This window comes from Tupaia chinensis, unplaced genomic scaffold, assembly GCF_000334495.1.
Source record: "Tupaia chinensis unplaced genomic scaffold, TupChi_1.0 Scaffold000360_1, whole genome shotgun sequence".
Taxonomy (NCBI): Eukaryota; Metazoa; Chordata; class Mammalia; order Scandentia; family Tupaiidae; genus Tupaia; species Tupaia belangeri.
This window is the reverse complement of record NW_006159856.1, coordinates 334,577-353,983: the sequence shown is the minus strand read 5'-3', so window position 1 is coordinate 353,983 and position 19,407 is coordinate 334,577. Positions and strand designations below refer to the sequence as shown.

General features: G+C 47.0%; 1 protein-coding gene across 2 annotated transcripts in view; it reads right to left on the bottom strand.

The window, feature by feature from the left end:
- The window catches only part of MAEA (macrophage erythroblast attacher, E3 ubiquitin ligase), a 64,329-nt gene that overhangs the window by 6,768 nt on the left and 38,154 nt on the right, over positions 1 to 19,407 (bottom strand). The window contains exons 3-6 of one of the 2 annotated variants that reach the window (XM_006152880.3): positions 15,679 to 15,882; positions 12,081 to 12,203; positions 11,315 to 11,428; positions 7,967 to 8,043 (exon numbers count right to left, since the gene is read on the bottom strand). In XM_006152880.3, coding sequence (XP_006152942.1) covers positions 7,967 to 8,043; positions 11,315 to 11,428; positions 12,081 to 12,203; positions 15,679 to 15,882 — 518 coding nt within the window. The remainder of the gene's footprint in view (positions 1 to 7,966; positions 8,044 to 11,314; positions 11,429 to 12,080; positions 12,204 to 15,678; positions 15,883 to 19,407) is intronic. The other variant, XM_006152881.3, reaches the window with a different exon arrangement.

Here is a 19,407-nt window from a genome sequence, read left to right as displayed (position 1 = left end):
CTGGTGGCTGCTATCTCTCTGGCTGTCCTGAGAGAAAACCAGCACTCACTTATGCCCCTGGTCTACATCACCTGCACCCAGAATCCCCTGCCCCTGACTGGCCTTTCTGTTGCAGGGGTAATAGAGTGGAATCATGTGGCCCTAGACATAAGCCGGCACCAGTCTGTGTCAGAAACAAGGTGTGCCCTAGAATAATACAGGGTCCAGGAAGTGATGGGTGCTCATATGGCCTTGGGAAGACCATGATGTCTGGACAGACTGCAGGTGGCACGAGAGGGAACCACATGGCTGAAGCACTAAGTGATGGAGGAAAAAAGGGTGGAAGACAAGAGGCAGGGAAGCCAGTAGGGAGGGGGAGATGTTCAAGCTCCCGATGTGGCCACCTGAGTCCACCCTGCTCTCTGTCTGTTAGGATGAGTGGTGATGACAGGCCTCAGGCCCAGACGGCTATGGGAAGGGAAGGGAAAGGAAGCTGGGGGTGGGACACCTGTGAGACACCGTAAGCTTTGATCAGGTAGGTGGACACAAGTCTGAGTGGAGGAAGGAGGTTCCCACTGACGTCCTAATTCCATCTTCAAAGGCAAGACCAATCCTTCTGCTACTCACACAGGTTCATGGTGCAGCTCCCCCGACTATAAAGAATACTCCACATTCAGGTTCCCTACCCCCACCACTTTGGTTCCTCAGAAAGTCCAGAGAATATAATCCAACCAGAGTTGTTCAATGCCCATCTCACCCTCTCCCTAACCTGGGTAGAAGGAATCATTTAGTCTCTTTTGGTTACGTTTGTTCAACCTCTGAGTTCATCCAAAGTATAATCTAGCTTATACTGCATTTACTTCATAAATGAAAATCCTACATAGATCATCTTCCACATTGCTAACATCATTCTGTGAAGTCACATATACTACTTCCCTGATCTAAAAATCCTGGCGCCAAGAAAAACACAGAAAAAAAAGTAGTTGATGACATTTCTCTGATCTTCTGAAATGAAACCACAGCACCCCCACCCAACAAACTGCACACCAGACGCTGGCTCAGGCACGATCTGGAGCAGATAAAATGGAAAACAACCCAGCGTGTGATCAGAGGCAACAAGTAAAATGAAACTGACTTCTGTAATGAACACTACGTAGCCAATGTAAGAAACAGTGACATCAAGTTTTAAACAAACAAATACACATAGCAAAAACACCCAGAAGGCTAAAAAAATATAAAGGGACTTCAAAGATTTGTGGAAAAAAAAAATGGATTTAAAAGATTAAAAATTAAAAGTACAAACTATTTCTCAACACAAACTCCATCCAAGTTCAAGACCTTTTTGTAAGTAATGATGCCAGCTAAATTGCTCATCTCTAAAGAACCAAGGGGACTGGGAATTTATGTCAATACAGTCTTTTTCACATTATTAACAGAAGAAAAATGGGTTGCCTTTGAAGTTTTGTTTTTTTTTTTTAAGAGAGATTTTTGCTATAAGGTATGTGTGCTCGCCAAAGAAACAAAAAGCGAGAAATCACCCCCCAGGAGGGATGGCCACGCTGCAATCCCTTCTTCTCCACACTCCTCTTGGGACTCTGGCAGGCATGCACATGTGCCCGGCATGAGTTTTAAGCCACAGGTCTGGGACTCCAACCACAGGTTGACAACATGAGAATCCAGCGATGTAATCATTATGCCATCTGCTGATCCCGATGAAGTTTTTTTTAAGAGGTTTTTTCCTATAGGGCGCGTGCACTCACCAGAAAGACAGAGAGACAGAGAGACAGAAAGAGAGAAATTACCCCCCAGGGGAGATGGCAACGCCGCAATCCCTTCTCCTCCATTCTCCCCTCAGGATCTTGGGCACACAAGCACACACGCCTGGCATGAGTTGAAGCCACCGGGTCCGGGACTCGAACCGTGGTCGACTACATGGGAGCCCAGCGACATAGCCATTACGCTAACTGCTGGTCCCTGAAAAATTTTTTTTTAAGTTTAGCGTCTTAGCCTGGTCATAGAAATACCTGAGACAAAAGTAGAGGTTTAATGATTCACAATTCTGCTGGCTGGAAAGACCAAAGGAATCACAAAATTGTGGACGACTTTTCAAGGCAGAGCAGAGTGTGGTCTGTATTCACACGGCTTGTTCGCTCTTCATCTGCCATTCTGATCTCATTCCCTCAAGCAGATAAACCCACCAGAACTCAATCACGTGGTTCCATCCTAGTAACATTATCATACCCAGAGGCCCCACCCTGGGACATCAAGAAAGACGTGTATTTACTTAAGTCTTTCACAATGCAATCAAGTTCCAACAGAGACTTTTCTAGGGGACAACCAATCACTGCCCACAAAGGCCAAATTCCAGAACGTGGAACTCTAGGGATAGATCATTATCCAAACCAAATTAGGAATTAAGTCAGAAGGAGCCAAATCAGGACTGTAAGGTAAATGCCCAATGATTTCTCATCAAAATCCTCACGAAACTGGGGCCAGCAGATGGTGTAATGGTTACGTTGCTGGACTCCCACATAGTCGATCACAGATCCTGTCCCGAAAACGGTGGCTTAAAAAACTCACATTGGGTGCATATGCGTGCATGCCCAAAATCCTGAGAGGAGAATGCAGAAGGGATTGCAGCATGGCCATCCCCCCTGGGGAGGGATTTATCCCTTTCTGTCTCTATCTCTGTCTCTGGTGAGTGCACATGCCCTATAGCAAAAATCTCTCTCTAAACAAACAAACAAACAAAATTCTCACAAAATTGACCTTGTTGGATGAAAGGAATGAACAGGAACATTGTGGTGTAAACACTCTGGTGAAGCTTTCCAGGGCATTTTTCAATTAAAGCTTCAGTTAACTTTCTCAAAACACTCTTTTTTTTTAGATGTTATTCTTCAGTCCTTCAGAAAGTCAACAAACGAAATGCCTTGAATATCCAAAACACTGTTGCCATGACCTTTGCTCTTGACCAATCTGCTTTTTCTTTTTTAAATTCATGAGCAAGGACATGCACACATGCACACAGATGTGTATGAGAGAGGTGAGAACCCTCCACAGAGTCTGACCAGACCACAGTTCCCTCCCTCTAGTCCTCCAGCCCACTAGCTCATGTATCTGGCGTGTTTCTGGCTGGCCAGGCTGGGGACTTGAACCAAGGTTGCCATGTGGGATCTGGGTTTTCTTCATTGCTGTGCCATGGAGCTGGCCCCTGTTTTGCTTTGACTGATCCACTTCTACCTCTTGGCAGCCATGGTGCTCTATCTTCTGGGTCACACTGGTAAAGCAGTGTGTCATCTGTTGCTATTCTTAGAAGAAAGGCTTCAGGATCTTGATCCTGCTTCTTTGAAATTTCCACTAAAAGTTCTGGTCTGGGGCCAGCCCCATAGCCCACTGGTTAAGTGCTGTGTTCAAGGAAAGCTGGATCCCACATGGCTAACTGTGGTTCGAGTACTGGCCTCATTGGCTTGGAGAACACATCAGGTGATGGAAGAGTGAGGACTGCGGCATGGCCATGTCCCAATGGGGGGTGCTTTTCTTCTCTCTCTGGAGAGTGCATATGTCTCTGTCAATTAAAAAAAATAAACAAATAAAATAGGGCCATCTGGTGGTATGACGGTTAAGGCAGCTAGATCCTACATGGCCGACTGCATGGTGTGAGTCCAGGACCTCGTGGCTTGGAAAACATGCTGGGCATGTGTGTGCACATGCTCAAAATTCTAAGAGGAGAATGGAGAAGAAGCTGCTGTGTGGCCTTCCACACTGGGGGTTCTTTTTCACTTCTCCCAAACCCCAACGTGTCACTCTCTGATGAGCACACATGCCCTACAACATACACACATGTATGCACGTATAAATAAATAAAGCAAGCTTGCTAGTTTTTGTACCCACTGAGCTGAAAGTTTGTTCAACTTTAATTTTTCAGTCAGAATGATGTAAACCAAACCAACTGGGATGTTGATGCTGTTGGCCATTGTTTCTGTTGTTCATCAGCAGTCTTCTTCAATTAGGGCATGACCAAAATTAATTTTTTCCTTGATAACTGATGTGGATGGTTGGCTGCTATGGGTATCAACTTGAATATCATCTTACGCTTTCTTATCCATTGTAAATTAATGATTATTTTTATTTTTTAATGACTTTTTAAAAAGTTTATTTCTTCCACAAATGAAAGAAATGGAGACAGACCTCCAAGAGGGTCCTGATGCCATGTTTCGCACCCAGCCTCAGCCAGCCCTGGATCCTGGACACGCACATGCCTGGCATACTCAAGGAGGTCCCCAGACACAAAACCAGAACCTTCCCACCTGGCTCAGCCTTGCAGAGCATCGTCACGTTTCACTGCTGAGCCACAGTCTAGCCCCGTAACCTGCTCTTTCTGGAGCACTGTCCCGAATACTTTTCACAAACCGCCAATGACTGCACCATTCTTCTACCCTTGCTTCATCACAAATGTTTGCTCTACAATTTTATCAGAATTTATGTTGTTTTGGTAGGAGCTCTTTTCAAACTGATGTCTTAGCCTGCTTTCCTTCTTAGCGTCTCAAACTATATTTTGTTCAGACATGATATAAGAAGGGGCCTCATAGCCTAGTGATTGAGAAAGCCTGGGAAACACACCAGGTGTGTGTGTGTGTGTGTGTGTATCCCCAAAATCCTGATGGGATGGAGACCATGGCCCTTGGGGTTGGGGAAGAGGTTACTTTTCCTTCTCTGTTTTTTCTGTTTCTCTCTGGTAAGCACATGTGTCCTCAGGCAGTTAGGGAAAAAAAAAGTCTTGGTGATGACAACACATTAGTATGAGTTTATTTTGATACAAAAAAGTTTGAAATGCATGCATAGCTTTTTCATAATATGCATTTTCTATGAACTTTTGAAGACCACTCATAACTAAACTACATGAGGCCAGGCTGAAGCGTGAGGCATCTGCTCAACACAGCACAGTCCCACCTTCACATGAAAGGTCCTGAAGTACACAGCATGTCCCAGGCACCAAGAGTCAGGCATTTGGCTTACTCACTAAAAACCAATTATTTTCTCACATTCTCCAAACCCTGAGACACCCAAGATAGGGTGGAGCTACAGCCCTGGCAAGCCGAGGTCCCCTGCCTGGTCCAGCACACTGACCAACAGGCACAGGAGGCCAGATGGCAGACTGCCCACCCACCCTCTTTGCTCCATGGTGAGGTAGTTCTGGTGTGGGCCCAAGCCTGTAAACTGAGAGGTATGTGTTGGATCTGAGACCCTGCCCACTATGCCTAGTAGCAGAGCATTCCACTTGCTGATCTGGCAAATGAGGCCCAGTCCAGAGCCCACCCAAGACTCAATACCTCATCAATATGCACCATCTTTTTTGTTCCCAGCTAGAAACCTGGCACCCTACAGCCCACCTCTGGCTCTGTCAATGCCTCTCACTTGCCAGCCCCAGCAGGGCTCCCAAGCACCTCCTCTAAAGGATGATTCTAGATGTCAAGACCTTCTTTCCTTCGCTTCAGCCCTACCTGGCTCCTGCTGCATCTCTTAGCCAAAAGTCAGCACTCTGCACCTCTCCCACCAAAGTCTTGGTTCAGTCTCAACACAAAACTCCAAACTTCACCTAGATCTCACCTTTTTCAGTAAGCCTGTCCGACTGCTCAAGTCTGGGTTGAGCACTGGTACTTGGCAGAGCGCCTCTGGCCAGGTTCTATTTGTGACTTCAGTTTGCCTCCCACAACATGGAAATAGCTTTATTATTTTTCTTATACTTATTCATAATAAGAAAATGAAAGGAATCTAAACAAATTTAAAAATCACTCAATACTGCTATATACTTCAGTGTATGGTTTTAGACTTCAATGAAAAAAGTCTGAAAGCGATGACACCTTGCTTTGCCCACTCTTACATATCTTGACTGTCCCCCAAATCTACCATGGACACTTCTCATGTCGTAGCCAGAGCCACCTGGCACATCAAATAAGCACGGAGCTCATCAGTGCTCACAGATATCTGGGTCTCCTGACACCTGGTCCAAGGTCTCACCCCTGAGGTGGCCAAAGCCAGGCCTCCCTGACCAAGTCCCTGCCCCTAGTCCCAGGCGATGACAAAGTCCAAGCCATGCCCATCCCACATGGCAGCAGGGATGCCACTGGCCTGGATGGAGTGGGGTAAGGCTTTGTGGCAATAAATGGCAGCCTTGGGAAGAGAACAAACACATACTGCTTGAAAGGCTCCCCCTGGTGGGGTCTGTGGTCTGCCTGAGTGTGACCCACCTGCTCCCTTGCCACGATGAGCCTCATAAGGTAGAGGTGGGGCCGCTGTCTCCAACAGTCATGTAGTGGAAGCACTACATGCGACATCACTGCCCTACTGCCAGCCTGTCTCTGAGAAGTCCCAGGGAAGATTCCACCACCATCGGGGACAATGCTCTTATAACAGTCCCCATGCAGAGGAAGAGGCTGTGAGATGAGGACAGTTGCAAAGAGAGGGACTCTGCTGTCTTCAGCAGCACTGTTCTCAAATGTTGGGGTTGGCTTCATGGCCAAGGTCTTCAGGGACTAAAGGCAAGGCCTTGCTGAAAGAGACCAGGGAGGGTGAAAGTGAGAGTTTCTCTCCCAGAGACAAGTGTCATCAATTGTGCCTGGAGCATGTGAGTACTGCAGAGCTATACCCCCAGCACACACGGTACCCTACCCTCAACTGTGCCAGGCCCATAGACCTTTCCAGCTCTTTATGCCTGCAAAGGGGCTACAGCTCTGCAAGGGACAGGTCTATCCTTCAATGGGCCTAGCTCCCAGAAGGTATGTGAATAAAGACGTAAAGACAAGGCACTACCTTCTGACACATCTGGAACCACGGCAGCACCCTCAGGCCTCTCCGGGTGCTGCCAGGGAGCCCTGCTGATTTGACCACAGACACTTGCTACAGCTTTGCCTTTACACGCTTCTCGTTCTTCCGTATGGTGCTCAGCATTGATCTCAGAGTCCTTCTGACTAATATGTGGTGCTGTCGGTGGGGTGACTTAAAAGTTGTCTCGCCAATCTACTACAGGAGGATGGCTCCAGCTATCAAAAGAGTCACAGGGGTTGGCACCACCTCCTGGCAAACCTGTGCCTGCTGCTGGGAGGCTCCTGTTATCACACACTGCACAGGACCCCTTGGCCGTGCTGTGCCACACCTCAAGGAGCAGCTCACACCTCAAAGGCCCCACTGTGGCCATATGCCCAGGTGCTGCCTTCCTGTGCACAGAGCACAAGGTGTAGCGAGGCAGGAACTTCAGCAAATCTCTCAGCAGACACTGCACTCAAGCAGCCACTCTGCTACCAAGTCACTCTGTCTGTACCAGATGCAAGGACAAACTACTTGATACTGCCAGGCTAGACACAAAGGCGGGCGGGGGCAGGGCTTCACAAAGCTGTTGGCTGTCAGCGGCCAGTTTGGAGGATGAATGGGAAACTGGGACATGGCCTCCCTTACTTTGTGGCCAGTGCATCCAAATGAGGCTGACCAGGTTCAATGGGCAGCATGTTGTCCTCGTGTCTGATGCCAGGGCACTGCACGGAGCCATAATGTCCTGCGCCTGCCCCAAGCCCAGCACTGCCCCTTGGTACTCTGTGTGCCTTTAACATTCTCTGAGATAACCACAATGGAATTCCTCAAACCAAGAACTCTTGAACCTGAAGCCCAATGGCAGGGATGCTCCTGAGATATGCAGAGCTGACGGTACTTTCCCACCTGAACAGAGGGGCCTGGAACTCTATGTGCCTACATTCTACATGGACGAGTGATGCCAAGGTTGGCTCACCTGGTAGTCATGGGGGTCTGGACTCCCACCCGTGGCCATACATTGGTAGAGGACCCTCCTGGGCAGGGCTAGTCAGACTGGAAGATCCATCAGACACCCATGCTTCTTTTCCCAGGGCTCAGACCATGAGGGGATGGAGCAAGGAGGAAGCCACACCGAGTGTCCTGCCGTCCTGTGGGAAATCACGTGTGTATCGCAATGTCCTACCTCACGGCGTCCAGTCTCTTATTCTGCCGGATGAGTTCAATGAACTCCTGAATCCTTAGGCTGAACTCCAGGCAGCTCTGAAGGCAAACACAAGATGAGGGCTTAGATGGCATGTCCACGCTGTGACCCATCATGGCACCACCCAGGCACCTGGGCGTCAGACTTACACATCTGTAGGCAGACCCCCTCTACAAAGCTCAGAGCCCTTTGGATGGTCACCAAGAAGGCAGGTTTGAAACCAACACTGCTCTCTCAACCTGCAGCAAATACTTCCTGGTTGATCAACTTAGTTCTGCAAGTAAGCCCAGCCACTCCTAATACAGCCATGATGGGGTGTAGTAGCCCAGCATTTTAACCTGAGGGTCACTGGCACTGAGGATGCAGCCAGGAGCTCAGGCCCTGAGGGACACTAGCAGCGGCAGGTACAACCACCGTGTGGTCTACCAGGGAAGCTCGTGAAAAGGAATCATCGAGGTTAGCAGCCGCCAGGAGCCACTATGAGGCTGCCAGGAGCTGTGTCTAGTCCACTGGATGCAATGGAGTAAAACAAGTGACTACTGAAGAAAAGATGCCAATTCCTTTACAAAGACAAAGGTGTTATGGGTTCTATTCTATTATCCAAGTCTTCAGTGCACGGCAATACTCCCTCAAAGTCTTCACCGAAGTGTATTTCCCCTCCATGAGTCCTGCTGGGACTCAGAACCTGTAGCACTTCCTGTCTGTTCCCCTAGGGTAAACTGGGACTGCCTTTGGACTGCCCTTGGCTATTCTCGGAGAACTCAGACAAATCACGGCCCTAAGGTGTAGGGGCTGGTGGGCTGCAAGCATTATGTAGAGGGGAGAATGTAGAGCCAGTGAGGACTCAGGTCTTGCTGAGCAGTCAACACTTGAGCAAAGACTTAAGGGTAAGCAGGAGTTGAAAAGAGAGGCCTGGGGGAACATTCCAGGCAGGAACAAAGACCAGTGTGGAAGCATTCCGGGGTTCACTGAGGCACTGAGAGGGGTCTGGGGCTGGAACTGCTAAGAGGGCACTATGCCTGGAGATGGGGAAAGCCGTGTAGTTCAGGGGTGATGGTTCGGCAGGACCAAGTCTAGCAATGGGTCTGTTGTGTATGTTTAAAAAAAGCTGTGCGCATGACTCTGAGGGACTACTACATGGCGGGCAGCCTGTGTTTAAGCCCAAACACTAAGTTTGAAATCTTAGCAAGATGAGTCTAATTTGGGATGAAACCTGTGGCTGGGGCGGGGGGAGGGCAAACAGGCAAAGTTCACTTACATAACCTAAAATCAAAAGTTAGATGACTTTATACTGTAGTAATTTGAACCTTAAAGATGTCTGATGTTGTTTCAGAGCTTACTCAAAACTTTCTACCACAGTAGAGGTATTAAGTCTCTGTAAGCCTTGCCCAGAGTCCCACGGTATCTAGACCACAGGCAGAGCTGAAGAAAAATTCCACATGGCACGTGATCAACCAACTCTAAATGTCTAAAACCCAGTTTTGAAGTTCCCCAATAACATGGACTTTCCTTTTGGGCTTCCACTGTGTGCACACTGGTACCTGAGTGATGGGCTCAGCCTGTCCCCTGGGAAGACCCTCACCACCTGCCAGCAGTAAGGGCAATAAGAGAGCACTTATAGTAGCAACTCCAAGTGGAAGCGACAATGGACTATGCTTCCCAGACCCCAGGGCCAGTCAGGGCATCAGAGAGCCACTTACCTTCCAGGAAACAACTTGGGACACATCTATACATAAGTGCTCAGAGCAAAGACAAGACCATGGGTGGAGGGTTTCCCTGCCCCCACCTCTCCCACGTCCCTGCCCCCTCTGCCCACCCTACACATACACGCTCTTAGCCCACCCACTGCACCCAGGCAGACAAGCAAACAAGCCAGTGGCAGAATTTGCAGGCCCATCCAAGCTGGGACAGAAATGTGTCTCTAACTCCCAAGAGCAGGCTTGGGAGTGTGATGAATGACAGGGTTGGTACAAACCAGCAAAGAAGTCACCAATGGGGCTCCCTGGGAAGGGCCTGGCCCAGCTCCATCTGAGTCCTTATTCCACTAATTAGCAGTCCGACACTGGTTAGTCTCTGCTTCCAATAAGGCCAGACCAGCAGGAAGAGGCTTTAGCTTCATGTGCTGAGGCCCCACAGAGGCCCATCCTCCTAAGGCCCTGGCCCTGCCTGCCTCCTTGTGGAGCCCACACAATAAACTTTGCCTCTAGAGTCAGTGGGCCCAGTAGACTCTTTCTAAAACCAGGAAGGAGCTACTGTGCAGATCTTCTAAAAGAGCAGCATCTGAGGTAAATTCCGTTATTACTTTTCAAAACATTTTAAAGCTTGTTTTTAATTGTTTTAAATTATTTATGACAGCTCTTTGCTCTAGTAGCTGAACTTTCAAATGAGTAAGTGCCTATGTAATTCAGACTCAAATAAATACCAGGGATCTTCAAAAGATTATGGAAAATGTGTATTATGAAAAAACTATGCATGGATTTCACAATATTTTTGCACCACTTATACTTTAATTCCATCTCTTCATATTTTTTGAAGTCTTCTCTTGCAAGCCTAAACAATCACACCAAGTGTGGAACATCCAGTACATTGTATACTCTTCCGGACAAAGTTGGAACAATACCATGTGACTTTCCTACAGACACACAGCATTCAAACTGCTGCTTCAGTTGTCCTTCAGAGTCTAGAGACCTGAGCAATTAGAAAGATATTAACTTGGCACCCCATTATTTTACAAGTTACTTTCTAATGGAATGAAATTCAAATCTCAGAAGTTTCTTTTCCCATCTAAAGTCTCATGACTCTGCTCAGAAGGCCCCCAATCAGTACCTAGTGCCGCTCCTCCCAGGCTCTTCCCAACCCTGATATAAGCGTGCTAGCCATGTATATGTGCATGTACACAAACATATACAAACTGTATAGATATCTGCATGTCTGATTTTGTTCAGGTGACATTTCGCAATAGGCATGTTTTCATGCCATTAGGTATTCTTCCATTCTTACATTCTGGATAGCTGTTTATGTTCCATTCAATCCTGACTTCTTTAAACGCTGAAGCAACACTCACTGTCCAGGACTGCCCCCATGGTAGCTTCAGACACGACCCTGGGGTTTCAGACATGGAAGCAAGCCTCACAAGACCCCATCAGCAGCACTGCCTGGCAGGTAATTAGGGCTTGCAGAAATAACCTGTCAAGAAAGCCTATGTTCCACTCTGACATTCACATACAAAGGACCCTCAAGCAGAGATCCCTCTGGGGAGGCGCATCCCCGGCTCTCTGGGAGGGAGTGTAGGGGTTGGAGCTGTGTGGGGTGGTGACGAGTGTTACATACCAATTCTGGCTTTCCTTTTATGGTTTCCATACCAAGATCCTCACTCTCCTTAGGGGAGCCACTGGCCGCTCTACTTTTTCGTCCCGTCTTCACTTCGTGCTCGTTTTGGCGGCCCTGAGTGGCAGAGAGCGTCACTCTCGGCTGGTGACTAGGTGCACCCCGACAAGCTCAAATGGGGTGGAGTTAAAGAAGCGCTCAGTTTAGAAAACAGAAGACAAACAGTTTTTCTAGTGGATGCAGGGGGTTGGTTAATAGAAGTTAAAACATTTCTGCAAGCCCTAGGGTGACATCTTTCCGTGGGCAGGTTTAAGTTCTATAGGTCATATTTAAGAGTCTATTTTTTTTTGAACAATCTGGTCTCTTGAAAACTGTGTATTCAGTAAGACTTCCCGACCAGCTTCCTCCTGTCTGTGAGGCCGCCATATGGACTGGTCTCTCAACTCCAAGCCCAGCAGCTAACACACTGCACATGTGGTCAGCCTCCACATTCCACTCCTGAACCTTGCAGCAGGAACACTTGTTCAAACATAATGTAGAAGGAGGTGTGCTTTCCAAGGTTTCTACCAAAAAGCAGAATACCACACCACCAAAAAAATCCCAAACCCATGCCAAACACAACAATGGCCCCCACCCCTGGCACATGCCAAAAACAAATGACCACAAACCAACAGGTAAGGGCACATTGATTCCTGGGCAGGTAGCTGTGTGTCCATGCCACTCTGCACCCAAGGGAGCTCCATTCCACCCCCAGGAGAACCCCTCGCACCTTCATCTTCCGGAGCCGGGACTTGTTGTCATGGCACCAGGCCAGGCAGGTGGCTGTCTCACGCCTCTCCAGGGACTCCTCCACTTCTTTGGCAGTGAGGAACATCTCGATATTCACTAGGTCCTTGGAGGAAATAGGCAGCTCTGGATCAGACCTCTCAGATGCAGGGACCCTCTTCATGAGCCTGTATAAGGGTTGGCTCAAGGACAGGCCTGGTGCCAGCACTGGCCACCTCTCACAGTACACCTTTAGTCCACGCCTGCAGGACCTGCAAGGCCAGCTCACTGAGCCAGAGTTTAAAATTCAGGTGGATAGCAGCCACATGCTGGTCAGGGAAGCCAAGAGACAGACCAGTGGGGACAAAAGTGCTTTCATGTCAAGGCCATATGGTGACCAGTCCACACCCTCCCCTTCCAAGGTAGCCAACTAGTCCCCACCCCTACTCCAGCACATCCAGCAGCTCCTCCCCAACAACCCTGCCTGCAAATCTCATAGCCCCAACCAGAGGATTTTGTCTCCAGTAGCCTAAGGCCCTGTGGCTAGGGATGGGACCCACGGCTAACAGGATGGCTGCATCAGGACACAGTACTACTCAGAGAGGCCTAGTGGGAGTTTCTCTGCACAATCCTAGCAAGGTCATAAATGAGCACCCAAGCGCCCACCCCCCTGTGACAGCTCACCATGGGATGAGGGAAGTTCATACAAGGTCAAGCCAGCAACTCAGTGCTGAGGGCAGCTGCCCTGCACGTGGACCAACCTCTTAAGCACAGATGAGAGATGAGAGCCCCAAAATGAACATTGAGAAGCCCTGAGGTGGAAGGTCCTGGAAAGCCCAGGTCTTGAGAAGCCCTGAGGTAGAAGGTCCTGGAAAGCCCAGGTATCCACACGCTCATTCTCTGCTTTTTCTTTAAATTTGGTATTCAAGAAAAGGAACAGAAGAGCTGGATGCAAGGCTTCCCTCCACGCCTATCTGAACTCTCTGGGAAGGTAGAACAAATGATAGCCAACTGCTGAGCTCTGGAAGATTCATGCAGGGCAGCAACCCCCAAATAGCAGAAGTCCTAGGTAAGACCAACACGCTTAACCATCCCAGTCAAAAGTCACCAAGACAGTGAGAGGAGATGGTTGGATGCCATGTGAAAGGAAGCTAGTTAAAGAAAATGAAATTTTTCTATCTGGGATAAACTTGAGCAAAAACACATTAACAAAAATCAGTTTCTCAATTATGAGTATGACATGTGACACAAGGCATCCCATAAGTTCTTGAGTGAACCCTGTGCCGTGTGCTCTAGCCACCAGAGACAGCATCAAGGGCAGTGAGTGGGAGGCATCCGAACTGTCCTCAGGAGCCAAAGAGGGACAGTGAGACTAAAGGCAGTGTCCCCAAACTCACACATCTGACAACCTGAACTCTTTCCTGTGACTTGTAGCCATTCAAGGTAAGGCTGGCCAGATCACTACTGGCATGTTATGAGCACCAGGCTCAAGGAAGGGAAGAGCCAGATCAGGGAAAGCTGCTGGCTGGTGTGTTGGAGGGTGTGAAGTCACAGACCAGCTCTGCCCTTACGCAGTGGACCCTGGGGTTGCTACTGCAGGCTAGGGTAGGACACATGCCAGACAGGGCCAGACTGGAACTGCACCCAAGTTCCAGAACTGGCCAATTGGGCCTAAGCCCTAACACTTCCAGGCTATACCATTTGGGCACATTTCTTAATCCTTCTAGTCTTAGTGTTGTTCCTTCCCTTCACTTTATTCTCTTAAAGTGCAGAGTCAGGTGAGTTTGACAAGCAAATGCTGTGTGTGACCACTGCCACCACAACTAGATGTAGAGGACATTCTGTGCAGCTCAGTTTCCCCACTTAACAAATGGGGATAAGGAACAGTATCTCGGTTCCTAGGCTGATTATTTTCTTCTATCATGTTTTTGGATAATTTTCTCCCTCTATTTTCTTATTTTCTCTTCTGGAACCTCCAAAGTTTCAGGTCTTGTTTTCTCTATTTTCCACCTTTGTTTTTCAGTTTTGCTCTAAATTCCAGAAGGTTAACTCCTGGTCTTCCTCCTGTCCAATGTCACAGTCCACTAGCATGTCTTCCATCTGCACTGCTTTGGTGTCCAGACCTTTCTGGATCTTTCTTTCTCTTGCTGATAGTTTCTGTGATGTCCACAGATCCTTGGCTTTGCAAGTCATGGTAAAGATATTAAGCTAGGACAAGCCAATGAGGACCATACAAGCAGAAAGAGAAAATCATTCTAGAAGTATCAGGTTTTTGTCTCACATGAAATGGAATACTGACTTCTAAGATGAGGCAGTTGGGATGCATGAGACATTGGTCACAACTGCAGAATACCCTCCAACTCCAAGCCTGCTGGTGCTGCGGGTAGCATGCAGCCCCCACTCTTCACAATGCCCTTTCTTGATAGCAGACTTTCTGTCCTGTCCGAGACTTCACCCCATTCCAGATCTCACATTTTTGTTCATGGATGTGAACCTGAGAGTCGAACATGGAAAGGTCACAGCAAGCCTTTACAGGACGGCCATCCCAGCCACACTCTAGCAGCTTCCATCTGGATTATAGCAGCAACTTCCTGGAAGCCCCCTCAGTGTCCTCTTGTCCCTGAATATTGTTCTTTACAGAGCACCAGGGTAAGCCTTTTAAAAGTGATTTTTTGGTTCAACCTTCCTTTAACTAGATGAAGGAAACTGACCTTCACCACCATCAAACATCCTTTCAGATGCTTTTAGCCTGAACATGCACTGAAGGCAAGAGTGTCATTTACTTCTATCCCAGTGACGTTGGTGCCACTAAAAACAGACTCATTGAAAATATGTATTACTTCAGATAAATCCAAAGCTCTCACAGCAATCAAACAATGACAGCACAACTAAGCATGTATGTGGAATATTCAAAAAGTTCATGGGAAATGTTTATTGTAAAGAAATAATGCATAGATTTCAAATTTTTGTACCAAAATAAACTCAAACTTTAATTCTATTTTTCCACAAACTTTCTGAAGTCCCCTATGGAAAAAATAGATAGACATCAGGTGAGAAAAATTTCTAATTTTCCTAATCCAATCACGTTTAAACTACTGAAGGCAAATGAGAAGCATTTATGCAGTCTTTTTTTTTTTTTTTGGAGAGATTTTTGCTATATGGCGCGTGCGCTCGCCAGACAGAGAGAGACATAGAGACAGAAAGCGAGAAATCACCCCCCAGGGGGGATGGTCACGCCACAACCCCTTCTCCTCCATTCTCCTCTCGGGATCTTGGGCATGCACGCACACGCGCCACTGGGTCCAGGACGCGAACCGCAGTCGACTATGTGGGAGTCCAGTGACATAGCCATTACACTAACTGCTGGTTCCCCATCTATGCAGTCTTTATTTTCAGACACTGGCTTCCTTAGTTCAAACAGCTAAAAACAGACATTACCTGAAGGGCTTACAACTTTGCAGTTCAACGAGGAATGGCTAGTAGAATGCAGCCACATGGAAAATATACACATTGAGGATGAAACTGCGGACACGGATGCTACTCAAGAGTTTTCCTTGCTTCTAACCACCTGGGACCAAAAATGGTCACGGGCCCTAGCGCACCTCAATGCCGCTCTGACGCGCCAGCTTCACGACGGTGTTATAGTAGCCACAGCGCAGCAGGTGCTCCACCATCATGCGGTCCATGCGCTTCCTCTTCCACATGCTGGCTGCTGCAGGCTGGTCACTGCTGTGCTCCTTTAGGTGCTCAATTCTGCGCTTACACAGCTTGGCGCTCTCATCTTCCGCCTGGATAGACTCCACAGCCTGAGCCATACAGAACAAAGACATATTCAGCACAGGGACGCACCTCTTTGGCCCAGCCATGAATAACCAAGCTGCGCTATCCTGAATGCTCATCAAAAGAGCAAGGAATAAAAGGCAAGCCAGGGACATCACCAGAGTGTATAACAGCAATGAAAGGGATATTGTTCTTTGCTCATTTAGCAAGTCTATGCCTGATCTAGAAATTACTGATGAAGGTATGTTAAAATCTACCACTTCATGCATTTCTATTCAATACTTTTCAGTTATGCTACTTTTCACTTTACATATTTTGCAGCTACATTGTCAGATGCATACATTTTTAAATTTGTATACCTTCATGGTTAATTAAACTGTCTATCATTATGTAGCAATTTTTAAAAATCTTTTTTTTAATTTTTAATTTTTTGGGGGAGAGGTTTTCGCTATAGCGTGCGTGCGCTTGCCAGACAGAGAGAGAGAGACAGAAAGCGAGAAATCACCCCCTAGGGGGGATGGTCATGCCGCAATCCCTTCTCCTCCATTCTCCTCTCAGGATCTTGGGCACACACGCACATGTGCCCGGCCTGAGTTTTAAGCCACCGGGTCCGGGACGCAAATCACAGTCGACTACGTGGGAGTCCAGCAACATAGCCATTATGCTAACTGCTAGTTCCCTTAAAAATCTTTTATAACACTTTTTCTACAGTTAATTTTGTTCAAAACTGACTATAGCTATATAAGAATGTTCTATGTCTGTGTTATCTAATAGCTGCCACCAGCCACTGTGGCCACCAAGTGCTGAAGTAGCCAGTATAACGAAGGAGCTATTTCTTTTTTTGCCTTGTTTAAAGAATTATTTAATTTTATTTATTATCATTTTTTTAAGAGAGATGTTTGCTATGGAGTGCTTGCACTCACCAGAGAGACAGATATAGAGAGACAGAAAGCAAGAAATCACCCCCAAGGGGAAGGCCATGCTGCAATCCCTTCTCCTCCATTCTCCTCTCGGGATCTTGAGCACACACGCACACGCGCCTGGTGTGAGGTTTAAGCTGCCAGGTCTGGGACTTGAATCACAGACTTGGGAGTCTGTGGTTGACTACATGAGAGTCTATTACACCATCTACTAGCCCTAATTTATTATTAATTTTTTTTAAGAGAGATTTTTGCTATAGGGCACATGCTCTTGCCAGAGACACAGAGAATGTGAGAAATCGCCCCCTGTGGGGGATGGCTGCGCCACAATCCCTTCTCCTCTCAGGATTTTGGGCACGCACACACTTGTACTTGGCATGAGTTTCAAGCTGCTGGGTCCAGGACTCGAACCATGGTCAGCCATGTGGGAATATAGCACCTTAACCACTCACTATTCTATCTGCTGGCCCCATTTTATTTTTAAATTTTGCTATAGGGCACATGTACTCACCAGAGAGAGACAGAGAAAGAGAGAGAGAAAGTGAGAAAGCTAGCCTCCAGATCCAGGACTAGAACTGTGATTGTCCAAGTGGAAGTACAGTGCCTTAAGCACCATGCCACCTGCTGGCCCCAGGAACCAATTCTAAAATTTTATTTAATTTAAACAGCTACATGCACTAGTTGCTACGTATGGGACTGCAAAGATCTACGATTCTGGTTGGCTTATTTTCTATCAACACTTTCTACTAATTTTTGGCTTCAACAGCTACTAAGTAGTTAGTGGTAGGGTTATTTACTGTTCCTTTGGAAGTAGTTTTCTTCTAGCTGCTCCTGAGATTTTTCTTTCTCTATTTTCTTCAGTTTCACCATGTGAAAATCTTATGTAGGCTTATTTTTATTTTTATTTTTGGAGAGGTTTTTGCTATAGGGCGTGTGTGCTTGCCAGACAGACAGAGAGAGACAGAGAGAAAGCGAGAAATCACCCCCTAGGGGGAATGGCCACACCGCAATCCCTTCTCCTCCATTCTCCTCTTGGGATCTTGAGCCCACATGCACACGCACCTGGCATAAGTTTTAAGCCACCAGGTCCGGGACTTGAACCATGGTCGACTACACAGGAGTCCAGCGACATAGCCATTACGCTAACTTTTTTGAACCCTGTAGGTTTATTTTTATTTAATCTGTTTAGGATTCTGAATTGGTGACTTTCATTAGTTCTAAAAATCTCTCCAGGGAACAGCAGTTGGCGTAATGGCTATGTCACTGGACTCCCATGTAGTTGACCATGGTTCAAGTCCCAGACCTGGTGGCTTAAACTCACATCAGGCACATGTGCGTGTGTGCCCAAGATCCTGAGAGGAGAATGGAGAAGGGATTGCGGCGTGGCCATCCCCTCTAAGGGGTGATTTCTCACTTTCTATCTCTGTCTTTCTGGTGAGCGCACACACCCTATAGCAAAAATCACTTGAAGAAGAAAAAAAAAAAAACAAAACCTCTCTCCATCCTTCTCTGTATGCTCTCTCTATTCTATGTCCCCCTTCTGTACTATGACTAAACACATCAGAAGTTTCTGCTGCAGTCTCTGGGTCTCCAACTCTCTATGTACTTTCATCTTTTTATTTCTGTATTGTTCCAAATAATTTCTTTAGATTCATCAATTCACCAATTCTCTCTCTAGCTTTGTCTAATTATTAACTGTCAAATTGTTTATTATAAGCAAATATTGAGTTTTTCATTTTGGTTACTTTTTTTAATTTGATTCAATTAAAGTTCAAAAATCACTCGTTTCTTTTTTCTTTTTTTTTTTTCTTAAGGTTTTTGCTATAGGGTGCATGAGCCTGCCAGGGAGAGAAAGAGATAGACAGGGAAAATGAGAAATCAACCCCAGGAGGGATGACCGTGTTGCATTCCCTTCTTCTCCATTCTCCTCTAAAGATTTTGGGCACACATGCACACATACACACGCCTGGAGTTATTTTCAAGCCACTGAGTCTAGGACTTGAATCATGGTCAGCCATGTGGGGGATCCAACACCCTAACCACCACACCACCACCTGCTGGCCCTCTAAATCACTTTTTATACTTTCTGTTCTCTGAAGAGATTCTCAAGCTTTTTTTTTTCTTTAAACACAGTACAGTACTGACAGTTCCTGTATCTGAAGTATGTGCAGGTTTATACTGTCTCTACTGGTTCCCGGATTAATCATGGTATCTTTTGTAGCTAGTTGTCTTTGTACGGGATATTGTACTTGACAAATTATTTCTAAGAATAGTTTGATGCTCAGATCGAAGGTATCTTCCTCATGAAAAAAATCTGCATTCACTTTTCCCTCAGCCCGAAGGTACACCAGCTAGGACTACCTGTTCTGAGGTGAAGGCTATGAGTTTCTAGACTGTCCAGGACTAGAAAACTTGGGCTGTAATGTTTTGCTAGTTCAAGTTCTCATGACGTTTGGCACTGTGGACTCCCAGCTTTACCTCCATGAGGTCCCCACTTTCCACTGGTTGAGTCATTACTGCCCCCCCACATCTGTATGACCCAACTAACACTTCTGGGCCAATAGCAGTCCCTTGCCTTTTCACATCTCTGACCCCCCCACACTCCAAATTTAGAATGGTGATTCTTTTCTG